Raw genomic sequence first — 23071 nt, forward strand, 5'->3', positions numbered from 1 at the left:
GAATGGTATCCACCTCAAGAAATTTTACCAATGATTAACTCTTTATGTAATGATTAAAACTTCGAGGCCGCAGGGCCCTACCAAAAACCAACCCTCGATGCAATGAGGGTCGTTATGAGATCCCCATCGAGGGAATTTAAGTTATAAAAGCTTTCAAAATTACTTTACGAAAACGTCATAATTCATTCTCTGCTTCAAAAAAAAACAAAATAACAACATAAGTTGGATGTATCCCATTAGACTTCAAGTACAAATAATATATGTACTCCCGAACGATGAGCAATAATCGATCCCTTCACATTCAAAACATTCTTACACAACAATTAAGCACTACGCAAACAGACTCAAAAACAAACCAAAGACAATGCATCCCAGTGAAATCCAAGTGGTACGAAAACCTTACATTTAAAATTCCTAACATGGAAAACTTTAGTAGACTAACATAAAAATTACCAAATAGACAATTGAATATCATAAAAATGTCTAAAGGCCACCAAAGCCTCATTCAAAGTACGATTAACAATATAGCATCAATCAAGAAACATCGACTTACAACAGCAGAAACTCAAAATTCAAAATTCATACATCATCTACGGGGCATTCCCTGCCTTCAATTTTTATCGGTCGGATCATCGGGCTGCAAAGCAGCGAGGTCAGCAATGTAATCCTCAAACGAATGCCCCGTGGTGTCCACCCCCGCCCCCTGCATCCTAGCAACACAATGCCCATAACCATCTCCCAGGGCGTTAGCAATGTCCTCGATCCCTTTTTGGACTTCCGCCTTCAAAACAACATTCTCATCGACAATCAGTTTGTACGATGCATTCATGCCGTCGACATGGCGCTCCCAGCCTTCACACTTACTTCTTAGGTCATCGCGCTCTGTCTCAGCTTCTTGAAGCTTCCTCTCGAGCTCCGACACATTCGCATCCCTCGACTGCCCCGAAACCTCCATTTCTCCCACCTTCTTGGTCAACGCGGTATTCGCAGTAACCAACTCCGTAGATCTCTTCTCCAATTCTGAATAACTCATCATAAGCTTTTTCCTCTCAACCCTAAGAGCACTCACTTCCGCTTCCAGTCTCTTGTAAGCCACATCATTACCATCGGCACGAAATTCTTCCACGATATGCATAAAATCTGCGAGGAACTGTCGCAAACCACAAATACAAAGTAAAAAAAATATATAATAAAAAAGAAGACAACAATACATGAAAACAAAATTCACATACCCTCCCGGCTCGACTCTTACACCTGTCAGCAAGGTCATCTCGCCCGGCCATCGAAGGCAATCGCGTCTTGGGGAAGATGAAAATGATTAAAAGCCCTCAGCGACACTGTTGTCCCTCCGGTCCAACGCTCGTTGGGTTGAATCTCGACCCTCACAAGCTCCTTCTTGGATCGAGGCTCGCCAGTGTTGGACATAAGAACCCTACTATTGACCAAGGTGATGGTCTTATTCACTCCACTACCTCCCAAAGCTGGCTCGGCAAAATCTCCTCCTCCTAAATGAACATCATCAACCTCACAACGCCCTCTCTCTCCGAGGATTCAAATCCCCCAGATCAGCATCAGTCACAACCTTCTCAGGAGCCTCCACAACTTTGTTTCCCTGATCATCTAACAACTCGATGGACACAGAGTGCCCAGCCCCAGAAGCCCCGACCCTAGAAGTGCCAGCACACACTCCATCAGTATTCTTCCTCGATGAACGCTGAATGAGCAACATCATAGCCTTATCCATCTCCTTCCTAATCCCGTTGTCCAAAACCTTCTGCAAAGAAGCTCCAGCCACTAAAACAAAACAAAAGAAGGAAAAGAATCAACGCGTAATACAAAAAAAAGGGGGAGACAAGCAGTAAATAAAAAATATATGAAAAAGTAATTAATCGATTGAAAATCCCCTACAATCATGCATTTCCAAAAAATCGGGCTCGTTTAACTAAAGATGTGTGTACATCGACCTCAACCCATGAAACTCATTCAGATACCTCACATCGTACTTCTCGAGGTTATTTAAGTAATCGATAGTAAGCTGGCTCACTTTACCACACGGTTTCACAAACTCTAAATCAGGCCCCCCGAAATACAGCCACCTAGCATGGTACCCAGAATTGGAAGATCGAACACTGACAATTTTAACCCTCTTATAAGGACAGTCAAAATAAACATGTCCGTCGTGATACCTAACTGCATATATCAAAAAGAAAAGTTTAAAAGAAGGAGTTCTATTCCTATCACAACAAAGAGCGACGAATCCACTAAGCTGGGCAATGGAGTTGGGCTTCGACTGACTAACCCCACATCCAATAGCCTCGAACATCGCCAAGAAAAAAGGATGCATAGGCAACCGAAGCCCAAGTGGAAAAAATATCATCGGTATCCGTGCATCCCAAATTCCGGCATCTCCACAACCCATTCATCAGTGTCGGTACTCGGTATCGATACCCATTCGACAAATCCACATACGACTTTATCTTGTTAACTGGAGATCCTTGTAATATAATGACTCAGATAGTTTAAACTTGTTCTTCCCTCGAACTCTTCCCTACCTAACCGAAGACAATCTTCAACAACCTGTCGTCTCTTTTTAAGGTCCCAGGACTCCGGGGGAGGCGAGGGAAGAGGCCAAATAGGGAAATTCCTCAAGAACTCGTCCTCTTTCAATAAAATCGAAGGACCCACACTGCTCTAAAGTCAAGAATCTCCAGACTATTCAAATGTAGGAAGGACTCTTGATCACCCTCCTCGAGGGGTCGCTTACCGGATCTCGACCAGAAATGGTACGATAGATGACGAACTAGATTGATTCCATTAAATGATTGAAATCGAATAAACTAAATCAAGAGAAGCAAGATGTAAAAGAAGAAAACAACAAAAGGCAATATAGAAGGTGGAAGATGACTTACATGCGGTTACTGCAGAAGTCGAGAATTTGAGGTGGAATAAGAATAATCCGGCCAGCCGCTACGCTTTTGTTAAGTGAAACAGAAGCCGAACAGTCCAATGCTACAATGTCCAATCAATAGTCACCAGAAAATAAAAACCAAAATACTTATACGTTTCAAAAAAAAAGAAGGAAAAAAAGGAGGAAAAAGAAGAAGAAGAAAAGAAGTAAAGTTAAAGTACAACAATATGCACAACACATTCACTCCTATCTCAATACCCTTGTCTTTTTTATTTTTATTTTACTAACATTTAATCCTCTCATTATTTTATTCTTTTTACCACGCTTTGCTCATTTTACTAACTCTCAGGTCCCGAAATAAAAGCGCAAATCTAAAGATAGTTGCTTGAACTGGGAGGAGGACAAATGTTGGACCAAGACAAGACGGCCCAAAAGAGTCCTAGTTAGTATAATTATGGAACATAATGTAAAGCCCAAGAAGGCCCAATTTGTAAGATAAAGCCCAGTTGGGACTTGATATAAATAGAGGACAACAACCTCATTAAAGGAGGTTGGCAAATTAAAGTAAAGAGCTCATCTCCTAAAATTATAGTCTTAGTAATAGTAATATTGTAAGCTTATCATGTTCTATGTCCAGATTTAATAATTACTTTGCAATTGTTATATTCCTTTAGTTTGATCATAATTTATGATACTCTTTATTCTTGTCTTTCAGTGCAACAGGGTTATGCTTAACAGTATTCCCATTATCGTCATTGTGGTATCATTTGGATTGTTTTCTTTACTTGGAGGAGACTTAACACCGACAAAGGCATTTACATCACTTTCGTTGTTCGCAGTCCTGCGCTTTCCATTATTATGCTTCTAAATATAATAACACAGGTTTGGGTTGTGTGTTTTCCTTGTTCTACATATATCTCATTACTTTCTGGGCTAACATTAGGGGTGAGCAAAAACCGTACAAACCGCAAAAAAACCGTCTGCACCGCACCAATCCGCACCGCAAAACGCGTTTTTTAATTTTCGTGGTGCGGTTGCGGTTTGAATTTTTAATAAACTGTGCGGTACGGTGCGGTGCGGGTTGTGGTTTTATATTGGTGAAATGCGGTTCAAACCGCACCGCACCGCAATATTTAATATATATATATATAATAGTTATATTTCATGATTCCATTTATTAAGTTTGATTCCATTTAACATACTAGGAGTGCTTACTTAGTGATCATCTTGATTCTGCAAGATTTGTTGCGTGGTGACCATCCTATTTGTGTTTCTTCAAAAATAATGAGACACATGGTACAAATCCACATATTTAAGAGATAAATCATTAATTGCCGAGCCAAGTTTCTACGTTAAACTTTACAGTGTGAAATTTCTAATTTGTATTATTGAAGAATATTGGCGACTTTGTTATATTATTCGGAAATTTAATTAATTTAAGTTTTGTATTTATTTAAAATTTTCGAACTTGTAATGTATAAACCGCAGTGAACCGCACCACACCGCACCACACCGCACACCGCTTTTTTGTGGTGTGGTTTATACGGTTTTTGAGGTTACGCGGTGCGGTTGCGGTTTGGAAATTTGATCAAACCGCATGTACGGTTTGGTTTGCGGTTTAGGAAAAAAACCGCACCGCCCGCACCACGCTCACCCCTAGCTAACATAACATGTCACTGACAAAACAATTCACTAGCTATATCAACAGGTGAATACAATATTCAGGAAAAGTATCTTATATCATTACTTTAAGTGCTCCTGGATGCCCATGTGGCTCGACAGGTAGCTTTACTTTTAATAACAATAATGAGTTAAGTGGTGCTAGGTTATGTTTTCTGTTTTCCTACTCTGTAGAAACTAGAACGACGCTGAGCATAGCTAAGGGGTAAATTTACACTTCTGTGTACACTACATGGGCTACATGCCTCAACAATTTTTTCATGGTTTACAACATTGGGCTATTATAATTGTAGTCGCTGTTGATATTTCGATACAACTGCTGTTGCATCTCCAGGTTTTTGAAAAATGTATTAAGGAAGAACTAAGAGGGCAAACAAGAGTTCTTGTGACAAACCAACTACATTTTCTTTCACAAGTAGACAGAGTCATTCTAGTGCATGAAGGAAAGGTGAAAGAGGAAGGAACTTTTGAGGAACTGTCAAACAATGGACAACTGTTCCAGAAGCTAATGGAAAATGCAGGGAAGCTGGAAGAATATGTGGAAGATAATGAAGAAGGCTTGAACATCGATAATAAAATTTCAAAACCTATTGTAAATGGTGAAACAAACGAGGTTCCTCAGGATGCAAACCAGACAAAGAAAAATGAAGGAAAATCTATACTTATCAAACAAGAACGGGAAACAGGAGTAGTCAGTTGGAAAGTTTTGGATAGGTAAGCAGTAACTAATTCTTCTACTCAGAAATTTTGGACTTTTTGTGTGTTTTTCAGTCTGCTACTTGTGTTTCGTATTTAGGCTGCTTCTGATGGACCAACCTGAAACGACCACTTTTCTATTATAAAGTTCTTTAGGATAACTTCCTAGATATAAGAATCTAATATAATTCGGTGACGTTATATACGAGGGTAGTTTTATTCTTAGTGAAGAAATCTGATGCAAAGTTTATTTTTAAAGAACTTCAGATCATTGTGGCAGTCATCTAGTCTTTGATCTGGGACTGTTTATAGTTGGTTATAAACCATTAAATGTAGTTAACACTAAAATTATAATAATTACAGATTCGTGCAATTCGTGCAATTATTTATCTGCAATTTCATATTTCAGTAGGCCTAAGCTCTGTTGGAACATGTGGATGAGATATGCGTACATAGGTTAACACAATAGTTAAGTGTACCAGCGCTATGTTGTAGACTAAACTAAACCAAGTTGCATCCCAGTCATTGCATTTGTTATAGACTAGGTTTTTACAGCTATGTTTTCTCAGTTATGCATCTATTCAATCAACCTCTACAAATACTACCGGCTAGTCATCTGCAAAGTAAACATAATTGGTTTTCTTAATTTGCTTTTTCCTAAAACTAAGAAATTACCTCGATATATTTCTGATGATTAAAATGTCGAATACATCATTCAATCTTTGTTATGCGTGTCGTCAAACTTCAAATATTCCTACATGCCATAGCATTTACAATTGTGAAGACAGCCCCTCCAATATTAGTTCTCGAAGATAATTGAGAAATATGAGTTCTTCTGGAAGCTCCTCCAACATTGGACAATAATCAATAGACCACTCAGTATTGAAATTTTCGAAGACCGGATAATTTTGGCAGATCCTTAACCTCACACCACTCAGTATTGAAATTTTCGAGTGTCTCTAATTTGCTCAGCCCATTAAACCTTAATTTGGTTTTCTTCACTGATTTGAGAGAGACCCAAGGAAGTAAATACAAATGACGCAAAAATGCCAACTTGCCCAAAACATTACTTGACGCCGGTGACTTAAAAATATCATCCGGCACATTTAGGTTGAGAGTCTGTAGCAGCACCAAGTTATGTATCCATGGAAAAGTTTTCAAATTAGAACCCCTTAGGCTGAGATAGCGCAAGTAAACAAGGCTGCCTAATACTCTTCCAATATTTGTACCAGAAAAGGTACCTAAAACGGATCGTCTACTATGCGTTACATTTTCAAGAGACAAAACTCTTAGTAACTTAAAATTGGCCAAATACAGTCCCAATCGTAGTTGCTGACTTTCATCTTCACGATCCACATTTCGAAATAAAATTGATCGGTATTGTTGGTGATTTGGTTTCCCGGTAAAGTAAGAATTAGCTTCTACGACTCTTTTGTCATAAAATACAAGCTGTCTAGTTTTAGCAACCCGAGAGACATCATAATGATTGAGATTCAAGTCGTTTCCTTCCCCAATATCAATTGCTTCGAAAAAATCTTCTCCTTTTGCCTGGAATAATGATAGGTCTCTCATAAGGTCATGCAGAGAACAACTTTTGAATTTCGTAAGCGATGATCCCAAATCATTAAATCTCACTTGAACCATACTCCTATGGACCAGTTCTCCCATGTAAGATTCAGCGACTTGCATCATTGTCTCTCCTTTCCTTTTGTCACTTGATAGTACTATTCCCTCAGCAATCCATAACTGATATAAACTTTCTGCATCTATCCATTCATCTTCCATAAATTTACTCAAATATAAAAAGCATGGTTTCAGTTGAGGGGGCAAAACGTTGTAACTCCGAATTAAATTGTCAAACAGTTGTTCTTGTTGGTTTTTTCCAAACCCCTTCCCTTCTTTTAGAGATGATATACTATCATCGTACACCTTCTTCCACTCATCAAAGGTCGGTTTTGTTACGAGAATTCCCCCCAAAATCATTATAGCTAGTGGAAGACCGCCACAATTTCTAACCATTTCTCTTCCCATTTTTTCCATCTTTTTATAATCTCTAGCAATGTCTGTAACAGACAAAAAAAGAAGAAATATCTGTATAAGCCTACACAATATTGAGATTGGCCTATTAATTAAGTTAAAATGAAACAGTTAGAAATAGGCAAGACAGTAATTTGACACTATGCAACATATTCTTCTGCAACTGATTTTTTGTAAGTTCTAAAATTGGTTTAACTACATTTATTGTCAATATTCTAGAAGTTTTAGAGTATTTTATTGGATTTTCCAAGTCTAGTTTTACTTAACATATGAAATGAAACATAATGAATGCGTGTAAATTACATATGTACCTAGATAACCTCCTCTTGTAGGAAGCGCTTTCAACTGAAGTAGCTCCCAACTTTGATCTGGGCTTAGACATTCTGGTTGGTGAATGAATCCTTTTGGATTTGCATGCCGAGCAACATCAACATTACGAGTTGTAAGCATTAATTTGCTTAAAGATTTTTCAGCAGTGAAAGCCGCCTTTATAGAATCCCAAGCATCATTTGACCAAATGTCATCAAGTACTATCAAACATTTCTTCTTTTGCTGGATTTGTAGCAGATTCTCCACTAGCTTGCCTTCGTCCCAAGTAAATATTTCCTCTTTCATCTCATATACGAGACCTATAAGTATTCGCTGCAAAATTTGTCTCCTTTGCCACTTTTGTGAAATGGAAACCCAAGCTAAACCAGCAAAGTGAGTCTTGATGGTGGAATGATTGTATATTTTTTCAGCCAGAGTTGTCTTACCCAGACCTCCCATCACTACAAAAAAAAACGCCTAAATACAACCGCCCAAAAAACGGTTGTATTTAGTTAAATACAACCGGATTCGGTTGTATTTAACTAAATACAACCGTTTTTGGGACCGGTCGAAAATGCTCGAGTCATATTTAGTAAATCGGTCGTATTTAGTATAAGAGCGGCTAAATACAACCGCTTAAATTCGACCGAAAGCGGTCGAATTTATTTTTTTACCTAAAATTTGAAAATCCCGCCCAAAAATTTGAATTTTTGAAAAAAATTTAAAAAATCCGCCTAAACTATAAATTCAACCGTATATGGTTAAAAGTATTGTTCTAAATTCGACCGAATGCGGTCGAATTAACGAGCACCAGATTTTTTTTAAAAAATCTCGCCGGAAAAATATCAGATTCCGGCGAGAAACAAATTAGACTCAAATTACAAAGAGAAGCTGTACATTCTCTTATCGTACACACCAACTGTTTGTGTTTATGCCGCCGAGAAAAATGAATGTATTTCCAAAATCTTGATTTCTGGGGTGTGTTTAAATCTTCAGTATTCTCAGAATCTGTAAAATTTGCTGCACAAACCCGATGAATGACTGAGGATTTACTGCGGTTAAAAATGATGTTTTTGGAGGTAGAAAAGGTGGAAGAGGAAGGTGGGTCATTTTTGTTCTTGGCTGTGAGAAATGTGATTCTTGATTTTTTGCTGGATGTAAAAGGAGGACGAAAAGGAGAAGATGAAGGAGAAGAATGAAAGCTAACAGTAGTGTTGGAAACAGGAAAAGGAGAAGAAACTGCTAATTTTCCTAGTCTTTCTTGCCAGCAAAACACACATATACCACCAGCAGGGCTATTGTTTTTGTATGTATATTCTGTACATTGCATGCTACATGTATTATCTTCTTGAACTCCTTCCATTATTATTTACTAATAACTGGTGCAAAAGACAGAAAACTAGACTGCCGGAAACAGGGGAGGGGGAGGGAGTAGTGCGTGAGGGATAGGGGTGAGGGATAGGGGGGTCAGGGTTAAATTTTTTATATATATAATTTGGTTTTGTTTTGATTTATAAATATTTATTATAAAAAGTAACTCCAACCATTGGATTGTTATGATACTAACTGATTTTGGTACGTTAGATATAATTCACACGGATTGCTGACATGGCTCTAAATACAACCGCATCCGGTTAAATTTAGGAGTGTCAATCTATTATTATTACTAGCTTAAAACTCGTGCTATGTACGGATGCATAAATCTTTTTTAATATTATATAATTTTTTAAACTAAAATATCTTGAATTGAATTTTTTAAATTTGTTCATTAATTTTTTTATTTCTATCTTTTTATATGATATGACTTCGTGATGATTATATTAATACACGTATATGTTCATAATTTTTTAAAAATATTATTATAGCGATTTTATAGTTTTTTGAGAATAAAAATATAATATTTCTATTATGTTGGAACTTTAAGAAAAATATTATTTTAGAGAGGTTATTACTAAAAAAGATAATAGTACTGATTGAATAATATAGTTTTATTGATCATTTTTTGTGTGTTTTAAAAATAATAATTATTATGTTTAGTTAAAAGTTAATTTTTGGTTAATAATAATATAGTTTTATTGATCATTTTTTGAATGATCCAACCGTACGGATGTCAAGATCTGTATATTTTAGTGATATGACAAAAATTTTAGAAAAAAATAAATATATTTGGTTTGCCTTTTTAATAGTCACATGGCAGTTTGACCATTACTTCTTACTAGTGTTTAATCCCATATTGATGTTTTGATTTTTTTTAAAAAAATTTTGAATGATCCAACCGTACGGATGTCAAGATCTGTATATTTAGGTGATATGACAAAAAATTTAGAAAAAAATAAATATATTTGGTTTGCCTTTTTAATAGTCAAATGGTAATTTGACCATTACTTCTTACTAGTGTTTAATCCCATATTGATGTTTTGATTTTTTTAAAAATATTTTTGAATGATTCAACCGTACGGATGTCAAGATCTGTATATTTTAGTGATATGACAAAAATTTTAGAAAAAAATAAATATATTTGGTTTGCCTTTTTAATAGTCAACTAGTAGTTTGACGAGTACTTCTAACTAGTGTTTAATCCCATATTTATGTTTCGAATTTTTAAAACATATTTTTGAATGATCCAACCGTACGGATGTCAAGATCTGTATATTTTAGTGATATGACAAAAAAATTAGAAAAAAATAAATATATCCGGTTTGCCTTTTTAATAGTCAAATGGTAGTTTGACCATTACTTCTTACTAGTGTTTAATCCCATATTGATGTTTTGATTTTTTTTAAATATTTTTGAATGATCCAACCATACGGATGTCAGGATGTGTATATTTTAGTGATATGACAAAAATTTTAGAAAAAAATAAATATATTTGGTTTGCCTTTTTAATAGTCAACTAGTAGTTTGACCAGTACTTCTAACTAGTGTTTAATCCCATATTTATGTTTCGAATTTTTAAAACATATTTTTGAATGATCCAACCGTACGGATGTGAAGATCTGTATATTTTAGTGATATGACAAAAAAATTAGAAAAAAATAAATATATCTGGTTTGCCTTTTTAATAGTCAAATGGTAATTTGACCATTACTTCTTACTAGTGTTTAATCCCATATTGATGTTTTGATTTTTTTTAAATATTTTTGAATGATCCAACCATACGGATGTCAAGATCTGTATATTTTAGTGATATGACAAAAATTTTAGAAAAAATAAATTTATTTGGTTTGCCTTTTTAATAGTCAAATGGTAGTTTGACCAGTATTTCTAACTAGTGTTTAATCCCATATTTATGTTTCGAATTTTTAAAACATATTTTTGAATGATCCAACCGTACGTATGTCAAGATCTGTATATTTTAGTGATATGACAAAAATTTTAGAAAAAAAATAAATATATTTGGTTTGCCTTTTTAATAGTCAACTACTAGTTAACTGTTAAAATAGTAAACCAAATATATTTATTTTTTTCCAAAAAATTTATCATGTCACTAAAATATATTGATACCGACATCCTTAAGGTTGGATCATTCATAAATATTTTTTAAAAAATCGAAACATCAGTATGAGACTAAACTCTAGTATGAGACTAATAGTTTACTGTTAAAATAGGAAACAAAATACATTTATTTTTTCTAAAATATCATATTACTAAAATATATTGATCTTGACATTTCTAAGAAGTACTAGTCGAAAATAATTGAAAATAGTTAAATATATGTAAAAATAATAAAAAGTTATTTACAAGATCTAGAATGAATATATTATTACTCTTTATTTACGTATTTTAGCAATATTATAAATAATAATTTTATTTTTCTGATTTTTTTTTTTTAAAAAAATTATTTTTAAAAAATTATTTTTTAAAATTTTTAGCTGATATTTGGCTTCATTTTTCTAGCTAAATTTCTTTGGCGGGAAAGTTCCCTCCAATTTTTTTGGTGTGGCTAAATTCAACCAAAATCAGTCATATTTATAAACAGTTGTATTTAGGCGGTTGCATTTAGGAGGGGCGGCTAAATACAACCTTTTAGAGTTGTAATAGGTGTCGGTTGTAATTATCCGGTTGTATTTAGGCGGGGCAAAAATAGACCGAATTCGGTTGAATTAAGTAGAGCGGCTAAATTCAACCGTTTCCTGTTGTACTTAAATTCGGTTGTATTTAGTCGGTTGTATTTGTTTCTAAATTCAACCGCCTAAATACAACCGTTTTTAAATATGACTGATTTCGGTTGAATTTAGCCGCGCATCTTAAATTCAACCAGATATGGTTGTATTTAATCCCAGTTGTATTTATGCAGTTGTATTTAGCCTTGTTTTCTTGTAGTGCATTCCACAAATTGAGATGAGCGGGTAAGAGTCATCACTTTCATCCACCAGATATCCAACCAATTGATCAACATCGGCCTGAAATCCAACAAATATCTCTGGTTCAACAGTAGTGAAAGTGTGAAATCGCTTTAGCATTCCTGGTTGTCCATGAGATGAATTTGATGATTCAGGGGATTCTAATGTTGATTTGATATTACAATCACGAAAGCGATTAAAGAGAAGAGACATCTTTCTTTTAACATCTTTGAGCTTTCTTGAAAACGTCCTTGTGTTCATCCACTGCATTATTTTTCCAGGGGATGATAAAGCTTGGACAAGATAAGTTTCGACGACATGTTCAGCATCATAGGCAAGCTCCCGTGCATCTGCAAGCAGAATACGGATATTTTGATCATGTAACCTTGAATCAGCATCTGGTAAAAATGTCCTCATCCGCTTGAGTTGTGTCACCAGTTCTTGAATTTCATCTTGCACCCCATGCAGTACTTGAGCTTCTTCAGACAAATCAGTGAGCCTTCCGACAACATTTGACACAATTGCTTCGGCCATTTTGAAACCAAGCACAAAACGTAGTAGTTGAAATGCAGATGAATAGGCTTCTGTAAAACCTCTTTGAATTATTACCAATGAAATGAAATGATTTGAACTTTGTAAAACAAAGTTCCAGTGGTGTGAAGGTACAAAATAAAGCTATAAGGAATGAGTGGACAAACTTTTGTTTGTTAAAGGTCCTGCATGGTGGCCGAGTAATAACACTTTCATGATCATGAAAGATTCTTCTTGTTTGTGCTTTTAGATTCTTCTTGCTTTCCTCGGTTCTGTAGTGCATTACTCTAAAGCAACAATGAATCACTCAATTGTTATCATTTTGATCAATTGGCTTTACCTCCTTTCTTTTACGTTTTCAGTTCCATTACAGCTAATAACTAGATTCAGACAATGTGTTAGTTCTAGTCTGTGTCCATGTGTTCTATCAATCACTGCTATTCTCTACTACCAAGACTCTACATCAACTGTATGTGATTCTAATTTTACGGGCAACGGATTCCCGCAAAACATAATATTTTGCGGGAATATATAATATTTGTTAGCTGTGAATATATTATATTTTTTATTCTATCTTATAAAAATATAAAAATTATTTTTTTTATTCTAATACTGGCATCGGGTCTTCCTCTAGGCACGATTGAAACAATACCAGTGTGGTGATACGAATTGAACATACATCATTATGAGTATGATTCAAAAACAATTCTCTTATCATATCTGGCTCATTTTTGAACCCTTGATCAGATGTCTTAATATACATGTTAATATCAAGGGCCAAGTACCGCAGACAGGAATTTGATGTTAATATCCGTTTTTGGATTGATTTTGATTTTGATTTTGTTGTTAGAAATAGAGTTTAAATATTTATTAGATAACGTAGTTTGTACACCTATATAAAGAGGAGGAATAGAGTGTATTTTATAAGTATGGCATCCGATAATAAAATCATATTTTATTTTTAATTTACTTTTTAGAATACTTTTTATCAATTATCATTTAAAATGATGTTGATGGGTTAAGAAGTGGATTAGAGCACTATGTGTTGGACAAACTTAGTATTTTAGACTAAGTTGTTAATCATTTTGAGACTCTATATGAGTGAGACACATTATGTGTTAGTGGTGTGTATTTATTGGAACGTATTCTTCTCTTCGAGGGAATTCCAACGCATATTAACACGCTCAAAATGAGTAAAAGGTGAATGAGAACTGATATTCCAAAGTTTTACCTTTTAATATGAAAAGTGGTTTTGTACCACATCGAGAGTAGCACAAACCTATTCCTTAGTTTTTCTTATAAATACCATGTACCACATCGAAAAGAAAAAAAAGTCCTTTCAAGCCTCTCTTTATAAAAAGAGTCTTAGGGCACCAGTTTTATTAAGTCGAGGAAATAAGAGTCATCTCTTTCATTCTCGGTCTCTTTAGTCTTAAATTTTTCCAATATTCCGGTGATAATTCTCAGGCTCAGTTCAAGTTCGCTGAGAGTATATTCGATCTATCGATTATACTAGTATCTCGTTTTATCCTGGGAAGCAGGTCGCTAAACACGGATGGTGCGGGGCGAAACTGCTTTAAGGAGACAGTTTTCTGGACTCGAGATTAAATCCAATCTCTGTTTGTTTTCTCAAACCCTTCTCCTAATTTAATTGTTAATTCTCATATGCTTATGTGATTTAAGAATTAACAATATTTTTGTGAAGTAGTTATATATTCAATATATATATATAACAATGTCTTTATCGTACAAGATTGCTAACAATCTTAAAGCAGTTTTCTTCAATTTTCATACTTTCTTGTGAGTAGACGCAAAAGTCAATTTGATTGTTTAAATTGGATTTATTTATGGGTATATGAGTGGCCATTATTTGCCTCATTAATTAAATTAAATTTAGTGCGTTAATTTCTTTGATCACTTGTTGCCATGTGCTTGAAATTAATATAAATTTGATTTTAAGTGGTGCTTTGTTTAAGCTTAACAGGTACGAGGCAAAAGTAAGCACAAAGTTGTTGGATAATTGGTTTCTTATAAGGCTATTGATGCTTTAATGGTTATTGATTTATGATCAACTTATATTCAAGTGGACATATTTGGTGACATCTCTTTCGGGTTGATCATTATAAATTGGTAGATTAAACCCAAATTTATAATTCGTCCATGTTTTTGCTATTAATGGATAGCTTATTATGTTTTGTTAACATGGTGATTGATTTCTTAATTCTGAATTGATTTTGGAATTATTAGTACACTGATACAAGAATCATATATGCTATAGTTTACATGCATGTTTGCAAGTTCATAACATGATATTGCTATGCAATTAAATGATATGGCTACATAAATGTGACCCTTCATGATGGAACTTGATTATTTGGTGATTAATTTTTTAATCATTGTTGAGTGATGATAAGGCATCAATTATTATTGTTTAATCTTTAATAATGGAGTTATATCACAAACTTGTAATACTGGATAGAATGCAGTAACATGTTTGTTGTTAAATAATGTGACGAGGTGGGCAGCTGAAGTGAACCAGATTTACAATTACTCAGGATTCTCCACATTAAAAAACCTAATGGGCCTGGAGTACAGGTTATGGGTCGGCACATAAATTATATTTTTCTGGTTGGATTTTTCCTCCAGTTAAATAGTAATTTCACGTGTTGGTGTCGGTCTGCTGCGGCAGTGACACACGAGCCTATTATAGTGATCCATGTGATACTTAATACGGCGAATATTGATATCAGTATTTATGCTGAACTTCGGAGAGAATCCGAAAAGTTGTTAACCCTAACGCATCAGTTGATCAAGGATCACTGAATGTGGGTTTATTGAAGATTTATGTTCTTCCTTGGGCCTTTTCTGGTTGTACCAGTAGGTGAGCCATAAATGTAGGTTCGTGTGAACCATGTAAATATTTTCGAGAAATTCGGTAATTGAATTTTTAATGATAAGAACTACGGGAAGTTCTTTTAACATGATATTAAAATCTTATAGGTTTTAATGAATAACGTAAAACCTGCTCAGATGAGAGGTAGTGACACGATACGTGTTTACTGTCTAGTTTGATAGTAAAACATTTGTCACTCGTACTCGTAGTCGAGTCAATATTGAAGCTAAATAGAGAGATGTGTGCTCTATAAACTCAAGGGTAAATCCAACTTAATACAGATAATTAAGATGGTTGTGAATAAATTTGATGATGAATAATCACCGGGCAAATTCTGTTTGCAACGTGAATATTCATGAGGTCGTTGCACCTTACTCGCATTATATAAATGGAGTAGATGCAGACTTGAGTTGCGCTCTGAAAAAGATGCAAAACGATTGTGATCAGCTCAGACTATCACTGAATTTGAGGATATTAGTTACGAAGGGCTAATCGTTCCTTAAACATGATACCACAGAAGGAAATAATTAAATTTCCTATTAGTTTTGGAATATTTTCTGACATTCTGTAAAATATTAAAATTGTGGGGGTATCTAAAATAGAAAATTATTGAATTTTCTATGAATAGTGGAATGTAATGAAACATTCTTGAAAATAATTGAAATGTGGGGGTATCTCGAAACTTAATATCAATACCTCTGTTGGTAGCATGAGATCCAAAATCAATTGAGATATTTTGGATGGATACATAGACAATGGTTGAGTCTAATAATATCCGATATATGAATCTAATTTTTGAGATTCGTAAGAATACTATTACAGAGTTTAGGAATGCTTATGCGATAAGCTAGTAGATCCTAGTAGATCTGTAATTAAAAGTCATCTAAATGAACTTACGAGTTATTGGATGAATGTGAGGATGAACCTGAAGAGAGCAAAAGACTTGGATAATCGCTAGTCCCGAATGTCTTGATAATTTGCTTGAAGGTGAACTCGTAAATTTAATAGAAGCAATGCGCTTCACGTATAATTTCTTGATAAGTGAATATATCAAGAGAAAATTTGACTATTACTGAGAGTCAATAAATCAAGATTTTCTAGCACGTGTACTAGAAAATGGATTGTGCATGTTCTCTCTATGTCCTTTGTGGGGGAAAGGATGTTAAGAAATAGAGAGAGTGGTTCTGTTTGACAGAATCTTGTTTAAAAAAAATATATAGATCTTCTTACGAGATAGAAGCATTAGGACCTAAATGAATTTTTAAATTGGGAAAATATATCTGGGTCTGAAGGAAGTATAAGGTCAGACTGATACAAAAATATTACAGTCGAAAGTGATGACCTTATATAATTTATGAAATATTCTCGAGTTTTGAGAATAAGGTTCATTAAGATGATACTAAAATTATCGTATTGTGAAATTTAAAAGTGCATCAATGCACATTGAGATGGTCTTTCTAAATAGATATTTGGAGAAATATCTATTTACGTGAACCCGAGGGTTGCTCTAGATAAAGCAAGAGTAGAAAATCTGTATTTTCGGTGATCATGTTGAGTGAAACAACATTGACACGAAATGATGGCATATTAAATTTGATATTGCTATGATAAGCAATGGCTTCAAATAAATGACATGGTTGCCATTTTGAGGACGCTCAATATTGGTTGCTATGTGAATAAGGATTGCCAGTTTAAGGATGCTTAAACTCGGTAATGATGCAAACTGAAATTGCTGGTTTTTGGGACGCTAAAAGCTGGTAATATCAATAACAAGTGAAGCCTTAAGTAATAACTAGTAAAGTTATTTCATAAATATGAAATATGTCAATATGAGATGTCAAACTGATTCAAAATCAGAGAATTGACAAGTGTGCATGTGTTATTTACACATGATATGCAAGTCATAATTGATTGCATGTGAGTGATCTGATCATTACGAGAAGTAATGACAAGAGGATCATCTCTGAAAATCTTGATGAGATTGAAAAGTTTTGATTTGAAGATTACAATCTTCGTGACTTTAAAAGTTTTAGATGATACATGTCACATGTTGGTGATGTGAATTTTGAAGAGGTTAACGAAGCTAAAGTTGTCATAGCTGGAATGGATTTATATATCCAAGCGTAGATGAACAAGGATCTCTCAAGAAGGATTGCAAGTCTGTTGTACTTTTTAAAATTGTACAAAATTAGACATAGGCTACACAGTTGGTAAACTGGGTAGATGCACGAGTACAATGGAAATTGGTCACTTGGAAGTGATTGCAATGAGATTTAAGGTGTATGATATGTGCTCGTGAGCTTGGACTTCAATACGAAAGATATCTAATTGTACTATGTGAATATAGTATGTAAATTAGATATTTGACTTTAAGAACTTAAAAGTCATTCGACAATACATTTCACACTTAGCAGTCGTGTCATGGAAATCCTAAACTTAGCTCGATTCATGATGGAATACGAGTCTGGTGCATAAAATAAATGCAGTTAAAAGGCCGAGTAGCCACTTTGTAAGGATATTCCTAAATGACAAGGAAAATGTGTCTTCAATATGCATATATCGTGTAATCAATATGCAAATTGGGAGATCACATTATTGTGTATGAAATGGTATGTCTCACATCTATGATGAGGACATAATACCATTAAACAACTATTCTCAACGAGAATTATCATGATTGACTATGTAAAGTTAAATGATAATGTTTGGATCCACTAACCAGATGGTTAAACTGAGCGAATCTGTTTAAGCCAAGGGAATCTAGTTAGACCGAGAGATAGTTGTCAAATCATCGAGAGGAATGGGCCTTGCCTATTGCTTAACGGCGTCATGGTGGACACCCAACCTTGCTGACTGGAGATCCCAAGAACTTGGTTCAATGGGACAACTAAATCATGATGACCAAATCACTGTGGGGGTAACCCCTGGCCTATTTCTATGATGATGAAACAGTGAGACCCGTAAGGTACGAGGTTAAGCTTTATGCTTTTAATGATCTTTGACGAATACAGGGATTTCAAGTTTGAATACATAATATTCGGTTAAGTAAACGCGGGTTACTCTATAAGATAAAGATCACCTATGTAAGAGAGAAGTATGGCCGCTTCAAAGGAGAATTGCGAGGCACAATTCTTTAGAAACTCTTGCAGAACCAGGACGATGTTCCAGGGCCAAAATGGACATAATCATGAGAACTGAATGAGTCAGGAAAGATATAGTGATGAGTATGTCATCGTTTACACAAACGGTCGAACAGTTCAAGGACATCGCGTCATACTGTCTACCAGTAAAGTCGATATACTTATTCGAGCGAAGGTTCAAGGAGCATTCTCTACCTATCGTATGCTATATCTGACCGCCGGAACTATCACCAAGTCAAGCTCCGCGTCTGTCTGTCTATATGGTGCGTGCTACTGGACCATCAATCTCATTTGTGGGGGATTGTTGGACAAACTTAGTATTTTAGACTAAGTTGTTAATCATTTTGAGACTCTATATGAGTGAGACACATTATGTGTTAGTGGTGTGTATTTATTGGAACGTATTCTTCTCTTCGAGGGAATTCCAACGCATATTAACACGCTCAAAATGAGTAAAAGGTGAATGAGAACTGATGTTCCAAAGTTTTACCTTTTAATATGAAAAGTGGTTTTGTACCACATCGAGAGTAGCACAAACCTATTCCTTAGTTTTTCTTATAAATACCATGTACCACATCGAAAAGAAAAAAAAGTCCTTTCAAGCCTCTCTTTATAAATAGAGTCTTAGGGCACCAGTTTTATTAAGTCGAGGAAATAAGAGTCATCTCTTTCATTCTCGGTCTCTTTAGTCTTAAATTTTTCCAATATTCCGGTGATAGTTCTCGGGCTCAGTTCAAGTTCGCTGAGAGTATATTCGATCTATCGATTATACTAGTATCTCGTTTTATCCTGGGAAGCAGGTCGCTAAACACGGATGGTGCGGGGCGAAACTGCTTTAAGGAGACAGTTTTCTGGACTCGAGATTAAATCCAATCTCTGTTTGTTTTCTCAAACCCTTCTCCTAATTTAATTGTTAATTCTCATATGTTTATGTGATTTAAGAATTAACAATATTTTTGTGAAGTAGTTATATATTCAATATATATATATAACAATGTCTTTATCGTACAAGATTGCTAACACTATGAGCTTGATGTTGTTGGTAGTGCTAAATTTCAAAATATATTCCGAGCTATGTCACATGTTGGTCAAGACCAGAAAGTGAAAATCTTTTGTTATGATTGATAGGTTGATCGGTCTTATCTTAACTCTTCCTGTTTCCACGGCATCAACTGAAAGAGCATTTTCTGCTATGAAAATTCTCAAGACCGTTCTTCTAGCAAGTTGGATGATGCATTTTTGGGAGATATTATGGTTATATATATAGAGAGAGAATATGCTAAAAAAGTTGACATAGAAGCGATGATCGATGAATTTTATGAAATGGGTGATCGGCGCGTGAAGTTTTGGTGAAGACTTAGTCAAGCCCACCCAATCCTAAATTCATGGTTCCGCCCTGGTCCTTGTGTACATCCTCTGCATTATTATTCCAGGGGATGATAAAGCTTTGACAAGTAAAGTTTCACGACAGGTTCAGCATCATAGGCAAGCTCTCGTACATCCGCAAGCAGAATTAGGATTTTTTGTTGATGCAGCCTTGAATCAGCATCTGGTAAAAATGTCTTCATCCGCTTGAGTTCGGTTACCACTTGTTCAATTTCATCTTTCACCCCCTGCAGAACTTGAGCATCTTCACTCAATAAATCAGTGAGCCTTCCGACAACAATGGACCCAATTGCTTCAGCCATTCAGGAACCAAACACAAAATGTAGTAGTGGCAATGCAGATGGAATGGCCTTTTGCAATGCAGATGTAAATTGTATGGTGAATGCCCTGCCAGTGAGTAATTAACTTTATGGGGTAGCGTAGCTTGAATAATTGTACTCTGTTTTGAGAATAACTACCTTTAATTTATGACCCCAGTTTCTGAAGACCAACCAAGATGGTTTTTCACCTTGCTCCCCAGTTCTAAAGAATTAAGGAAAGTAAGTGAAGGGTAACTAAATTACTTTCGATTTCACTCGTATTCAAAAAACGAAAACAAGTGGTAATGAATGTAAATTTGACATAATTTCACTACAAAATTTGCACTGCAAAAGTGGGATGAACGTATTTAGAAACTAAATATAATCGTATAACATATTGTAAAACAAAGTTCCGGTGCTGTGGAGGTACAAAATAAAGCTATAAGGAATGAGTGGACAAGGTTTTCAGAGCAACAAACTTTTGTTTGTTAATATCACTTTCATCATGAAAGATTCTTCTTGTTTGTGCTTTTAGATTCTTCTTGCTTTCCTCGGTTCTGTAGTGCATTACTCTAAAGCAACAATGAATCACTCAATTGTTATCATTTTGATCAATTGGCTTTACGTTTTTAGTTCCATTACACCTAACTAGATTCAGACAATGTGTTAGTTCTTAGTCGTGTCCATATCACTACTATTCTCTTCTACCATGACTCTACATCAACTGTATGTGATTCCTCTCTTTTTAATTCAATCCTGCTTGTTGTCACATTCGAGAGAAATCTTGATCCTTATAAGATGATTACACTTGTCGAAATTCCACAAAACTGTCAGCCATGGCAATTCCAGCTAGCTTCGCTGCACCTGCACAACTTATTAAACAATGCTGGTCGAAAAACTGTGCTAATGCCCTGTTAATTAATAACTTTTATTAATATGCGAAACCTATTAAAAAGTGTTACCTTTGTTTCACTTTTTTTTTTGCTTTGTTTCACTTATTTTTTTGATGTTATAATTCTAAGTGTATTATTTTTAGGGCTTTTCTCATAAATACCTAAATTTTATAAACTTTTTGTAAAAATACTGTCAGTTTTTAAAATAAATTGCAAAAATACTATCTTTCAACCGCTAGTAACCATATATGCAACCACAATTGCAAATCTGTTAAAAATTACGTTTAGTTGCAAAATAAGTTGTACAGGTGGTTGCAAATGGCGAAAAATGAATGTCCCTGCGGGGCCAATACTAATACCAACTAAAAACAACCCCAAAATCAACTAAAAACAATCAAACCCACTTTTCTCGTTCTGTACTGAGATGTAGGCAGGTAGGCAGATTGTCGAATTTACCCATTTATATCAATAGCAGAGGACTATGACAAAAAGGGCGCCACGGTGCATGTTAGAAGGTTGTTAAACATCGTTGCTTGCACCACCAGCTTTGGATCTTCGGCCAACAAGGAAGATTCCGGCAAAAATGCGTCGGATAGCAAGGCCTCCAAAAAATCTCTGCGGAAACGAATGTCTCTTCCGCCGCCGGAGAAAAGCTTGTCGGTGTTTCCGTCACCGTGCTCTTTTGTTGCCGCCGTGCTTGCGCTGCCGCCGTCGGAGGAACAACAGTCTAGGTATGTCGTGGCGGTGACAGTGAGAGGAGAGTGAGAGAGAGAGGGCACAGAAGTTAAAAAAAGGAATGAGAAGATAAAGATGGTATTTTTGCAATTTAATTGTTTGTATGTTTAAAAAGATAGTAAATTTGCAAGATTTTAAGTAAGATAGTAGAGTTGCAAATAATTACCCCAAAATTGGTATTCTTGACAATTTCCCTTATTTTTATCCTAATTGATTCTTATATGACTTACTCCCTCAGTCCTACTGGATTGTTTACGTCACTTTTCGGCACGCTTTTCAATACTCATTTAAAGTATACTTCCATAATATTTTTTTTAAAAAAATCCGAAAAAAAGTTTAATGTTTAAACTTTTATTCAATTTTTTTAAAAAAAATATTATGAAACTATAATTTATTGAAGCCTCGAAATACGTGCAAACATTGTACGTAAACTATCCAGCGGGACGGAGGGAGTATAATTCTATAAATATATATTATTTTTACCCATTTTTCTTTATTAATAAACCTTTTAAGTGATATATTTTTATCCTAATTGATTCCTATATGACATATAATTCTATATATATTATTTTTACCCGTTTTTCTTTATTAATATACCTTTTAAGTGATATTTTGTTTCACATACTTTTTTGGTTCTATCACCTTTTGTTTTCAGTTTTTATGATTCATGTTATAACTGTAAGTGTATTATTTTTATACTTTTTGATTCCTATATGACTTATAATTCTATATGTAATTTTTACCCGTTTTTCCTTATTAATAAACGAAACCTATTTTTAAGTGGTACTTTGGTTTCACTTATTTGTCGGTACCACCACCTTTATTAATAAACGAAATCTCTTTTTAAGTGGTACCTTAGTTTTACCTATTTTTTGGTATCACCACCTGTTGTTTTCACTTTTTATGATTCATGTTATAATTCTAAACTTATTATTTTTATCCTTTTTGATTCCTATCTGACTTATAATTCCATATATATTATTTTTACCCATTTTTCTTTATTAATAAATTTTTTTAAGTGATATTTTATTTTTCACTTATTTTTTGGTTCTATCACCTTTTATTTTCAGTTTTGATGATTCATGTTATAACTCTAAGTATATTATTTTTATCCTTTTTTATTATTATTCTATATGTATTATTTTTACCCATTTTTCTTTATTAATAAACAAAATCTATTTTTAAGTGATTTATAATTTTATATTATTTTCCTTTTTTATT

At 34.6% G+C, this 23071-nt stretch overlaps 1 protein-coding gene across 1 annotated transcript; it reads right to left on the reverse strand.

Moving 5' to 3' along the window:
* Positions 1 to 6114: 6114 nt before the first annotated feature.
* LOC141705737 (putative disease resistance protein RXW24L) lies at positions 6115 to 12854 on the reverse strand. The gene is made up of 3 exons (XM_074508623.1): positions 11964 to 12854; positions 7633 to 8091; positions 6115 to 7347 (listed from the first exon to the last, which is right to left on the reverse strand). The coding sequence occupies exons 1-3, from the start codon at positions 12505 to 12507 to the stop codon at positions 6161 to 6163; spliced, it is 2190 nt and encodes a 729-aa protein (XP_074364724.1). The 5' UTR covers positions 12508 to 12854; the 3' UTR covers positions 6115 to 6160.
* Positions 12855 to 23071: the final 10217 nt, after the last annotated feature.

Source organism: Apium graveolens, unplaced genomic scaffold (assembly GCF_009905375.1).
Source record: "Apium graveolens cultivar Ventura unplaced genomic scaffold, ASM990537v1 ctg939, whole genome shotgun sequence".
Lineage (NCBI taxonomy): Eukaryota > Viridiplantae > Streptophyta > Magnoliopsida > Apiales > Apiaceae > Apium > Apium graveolens.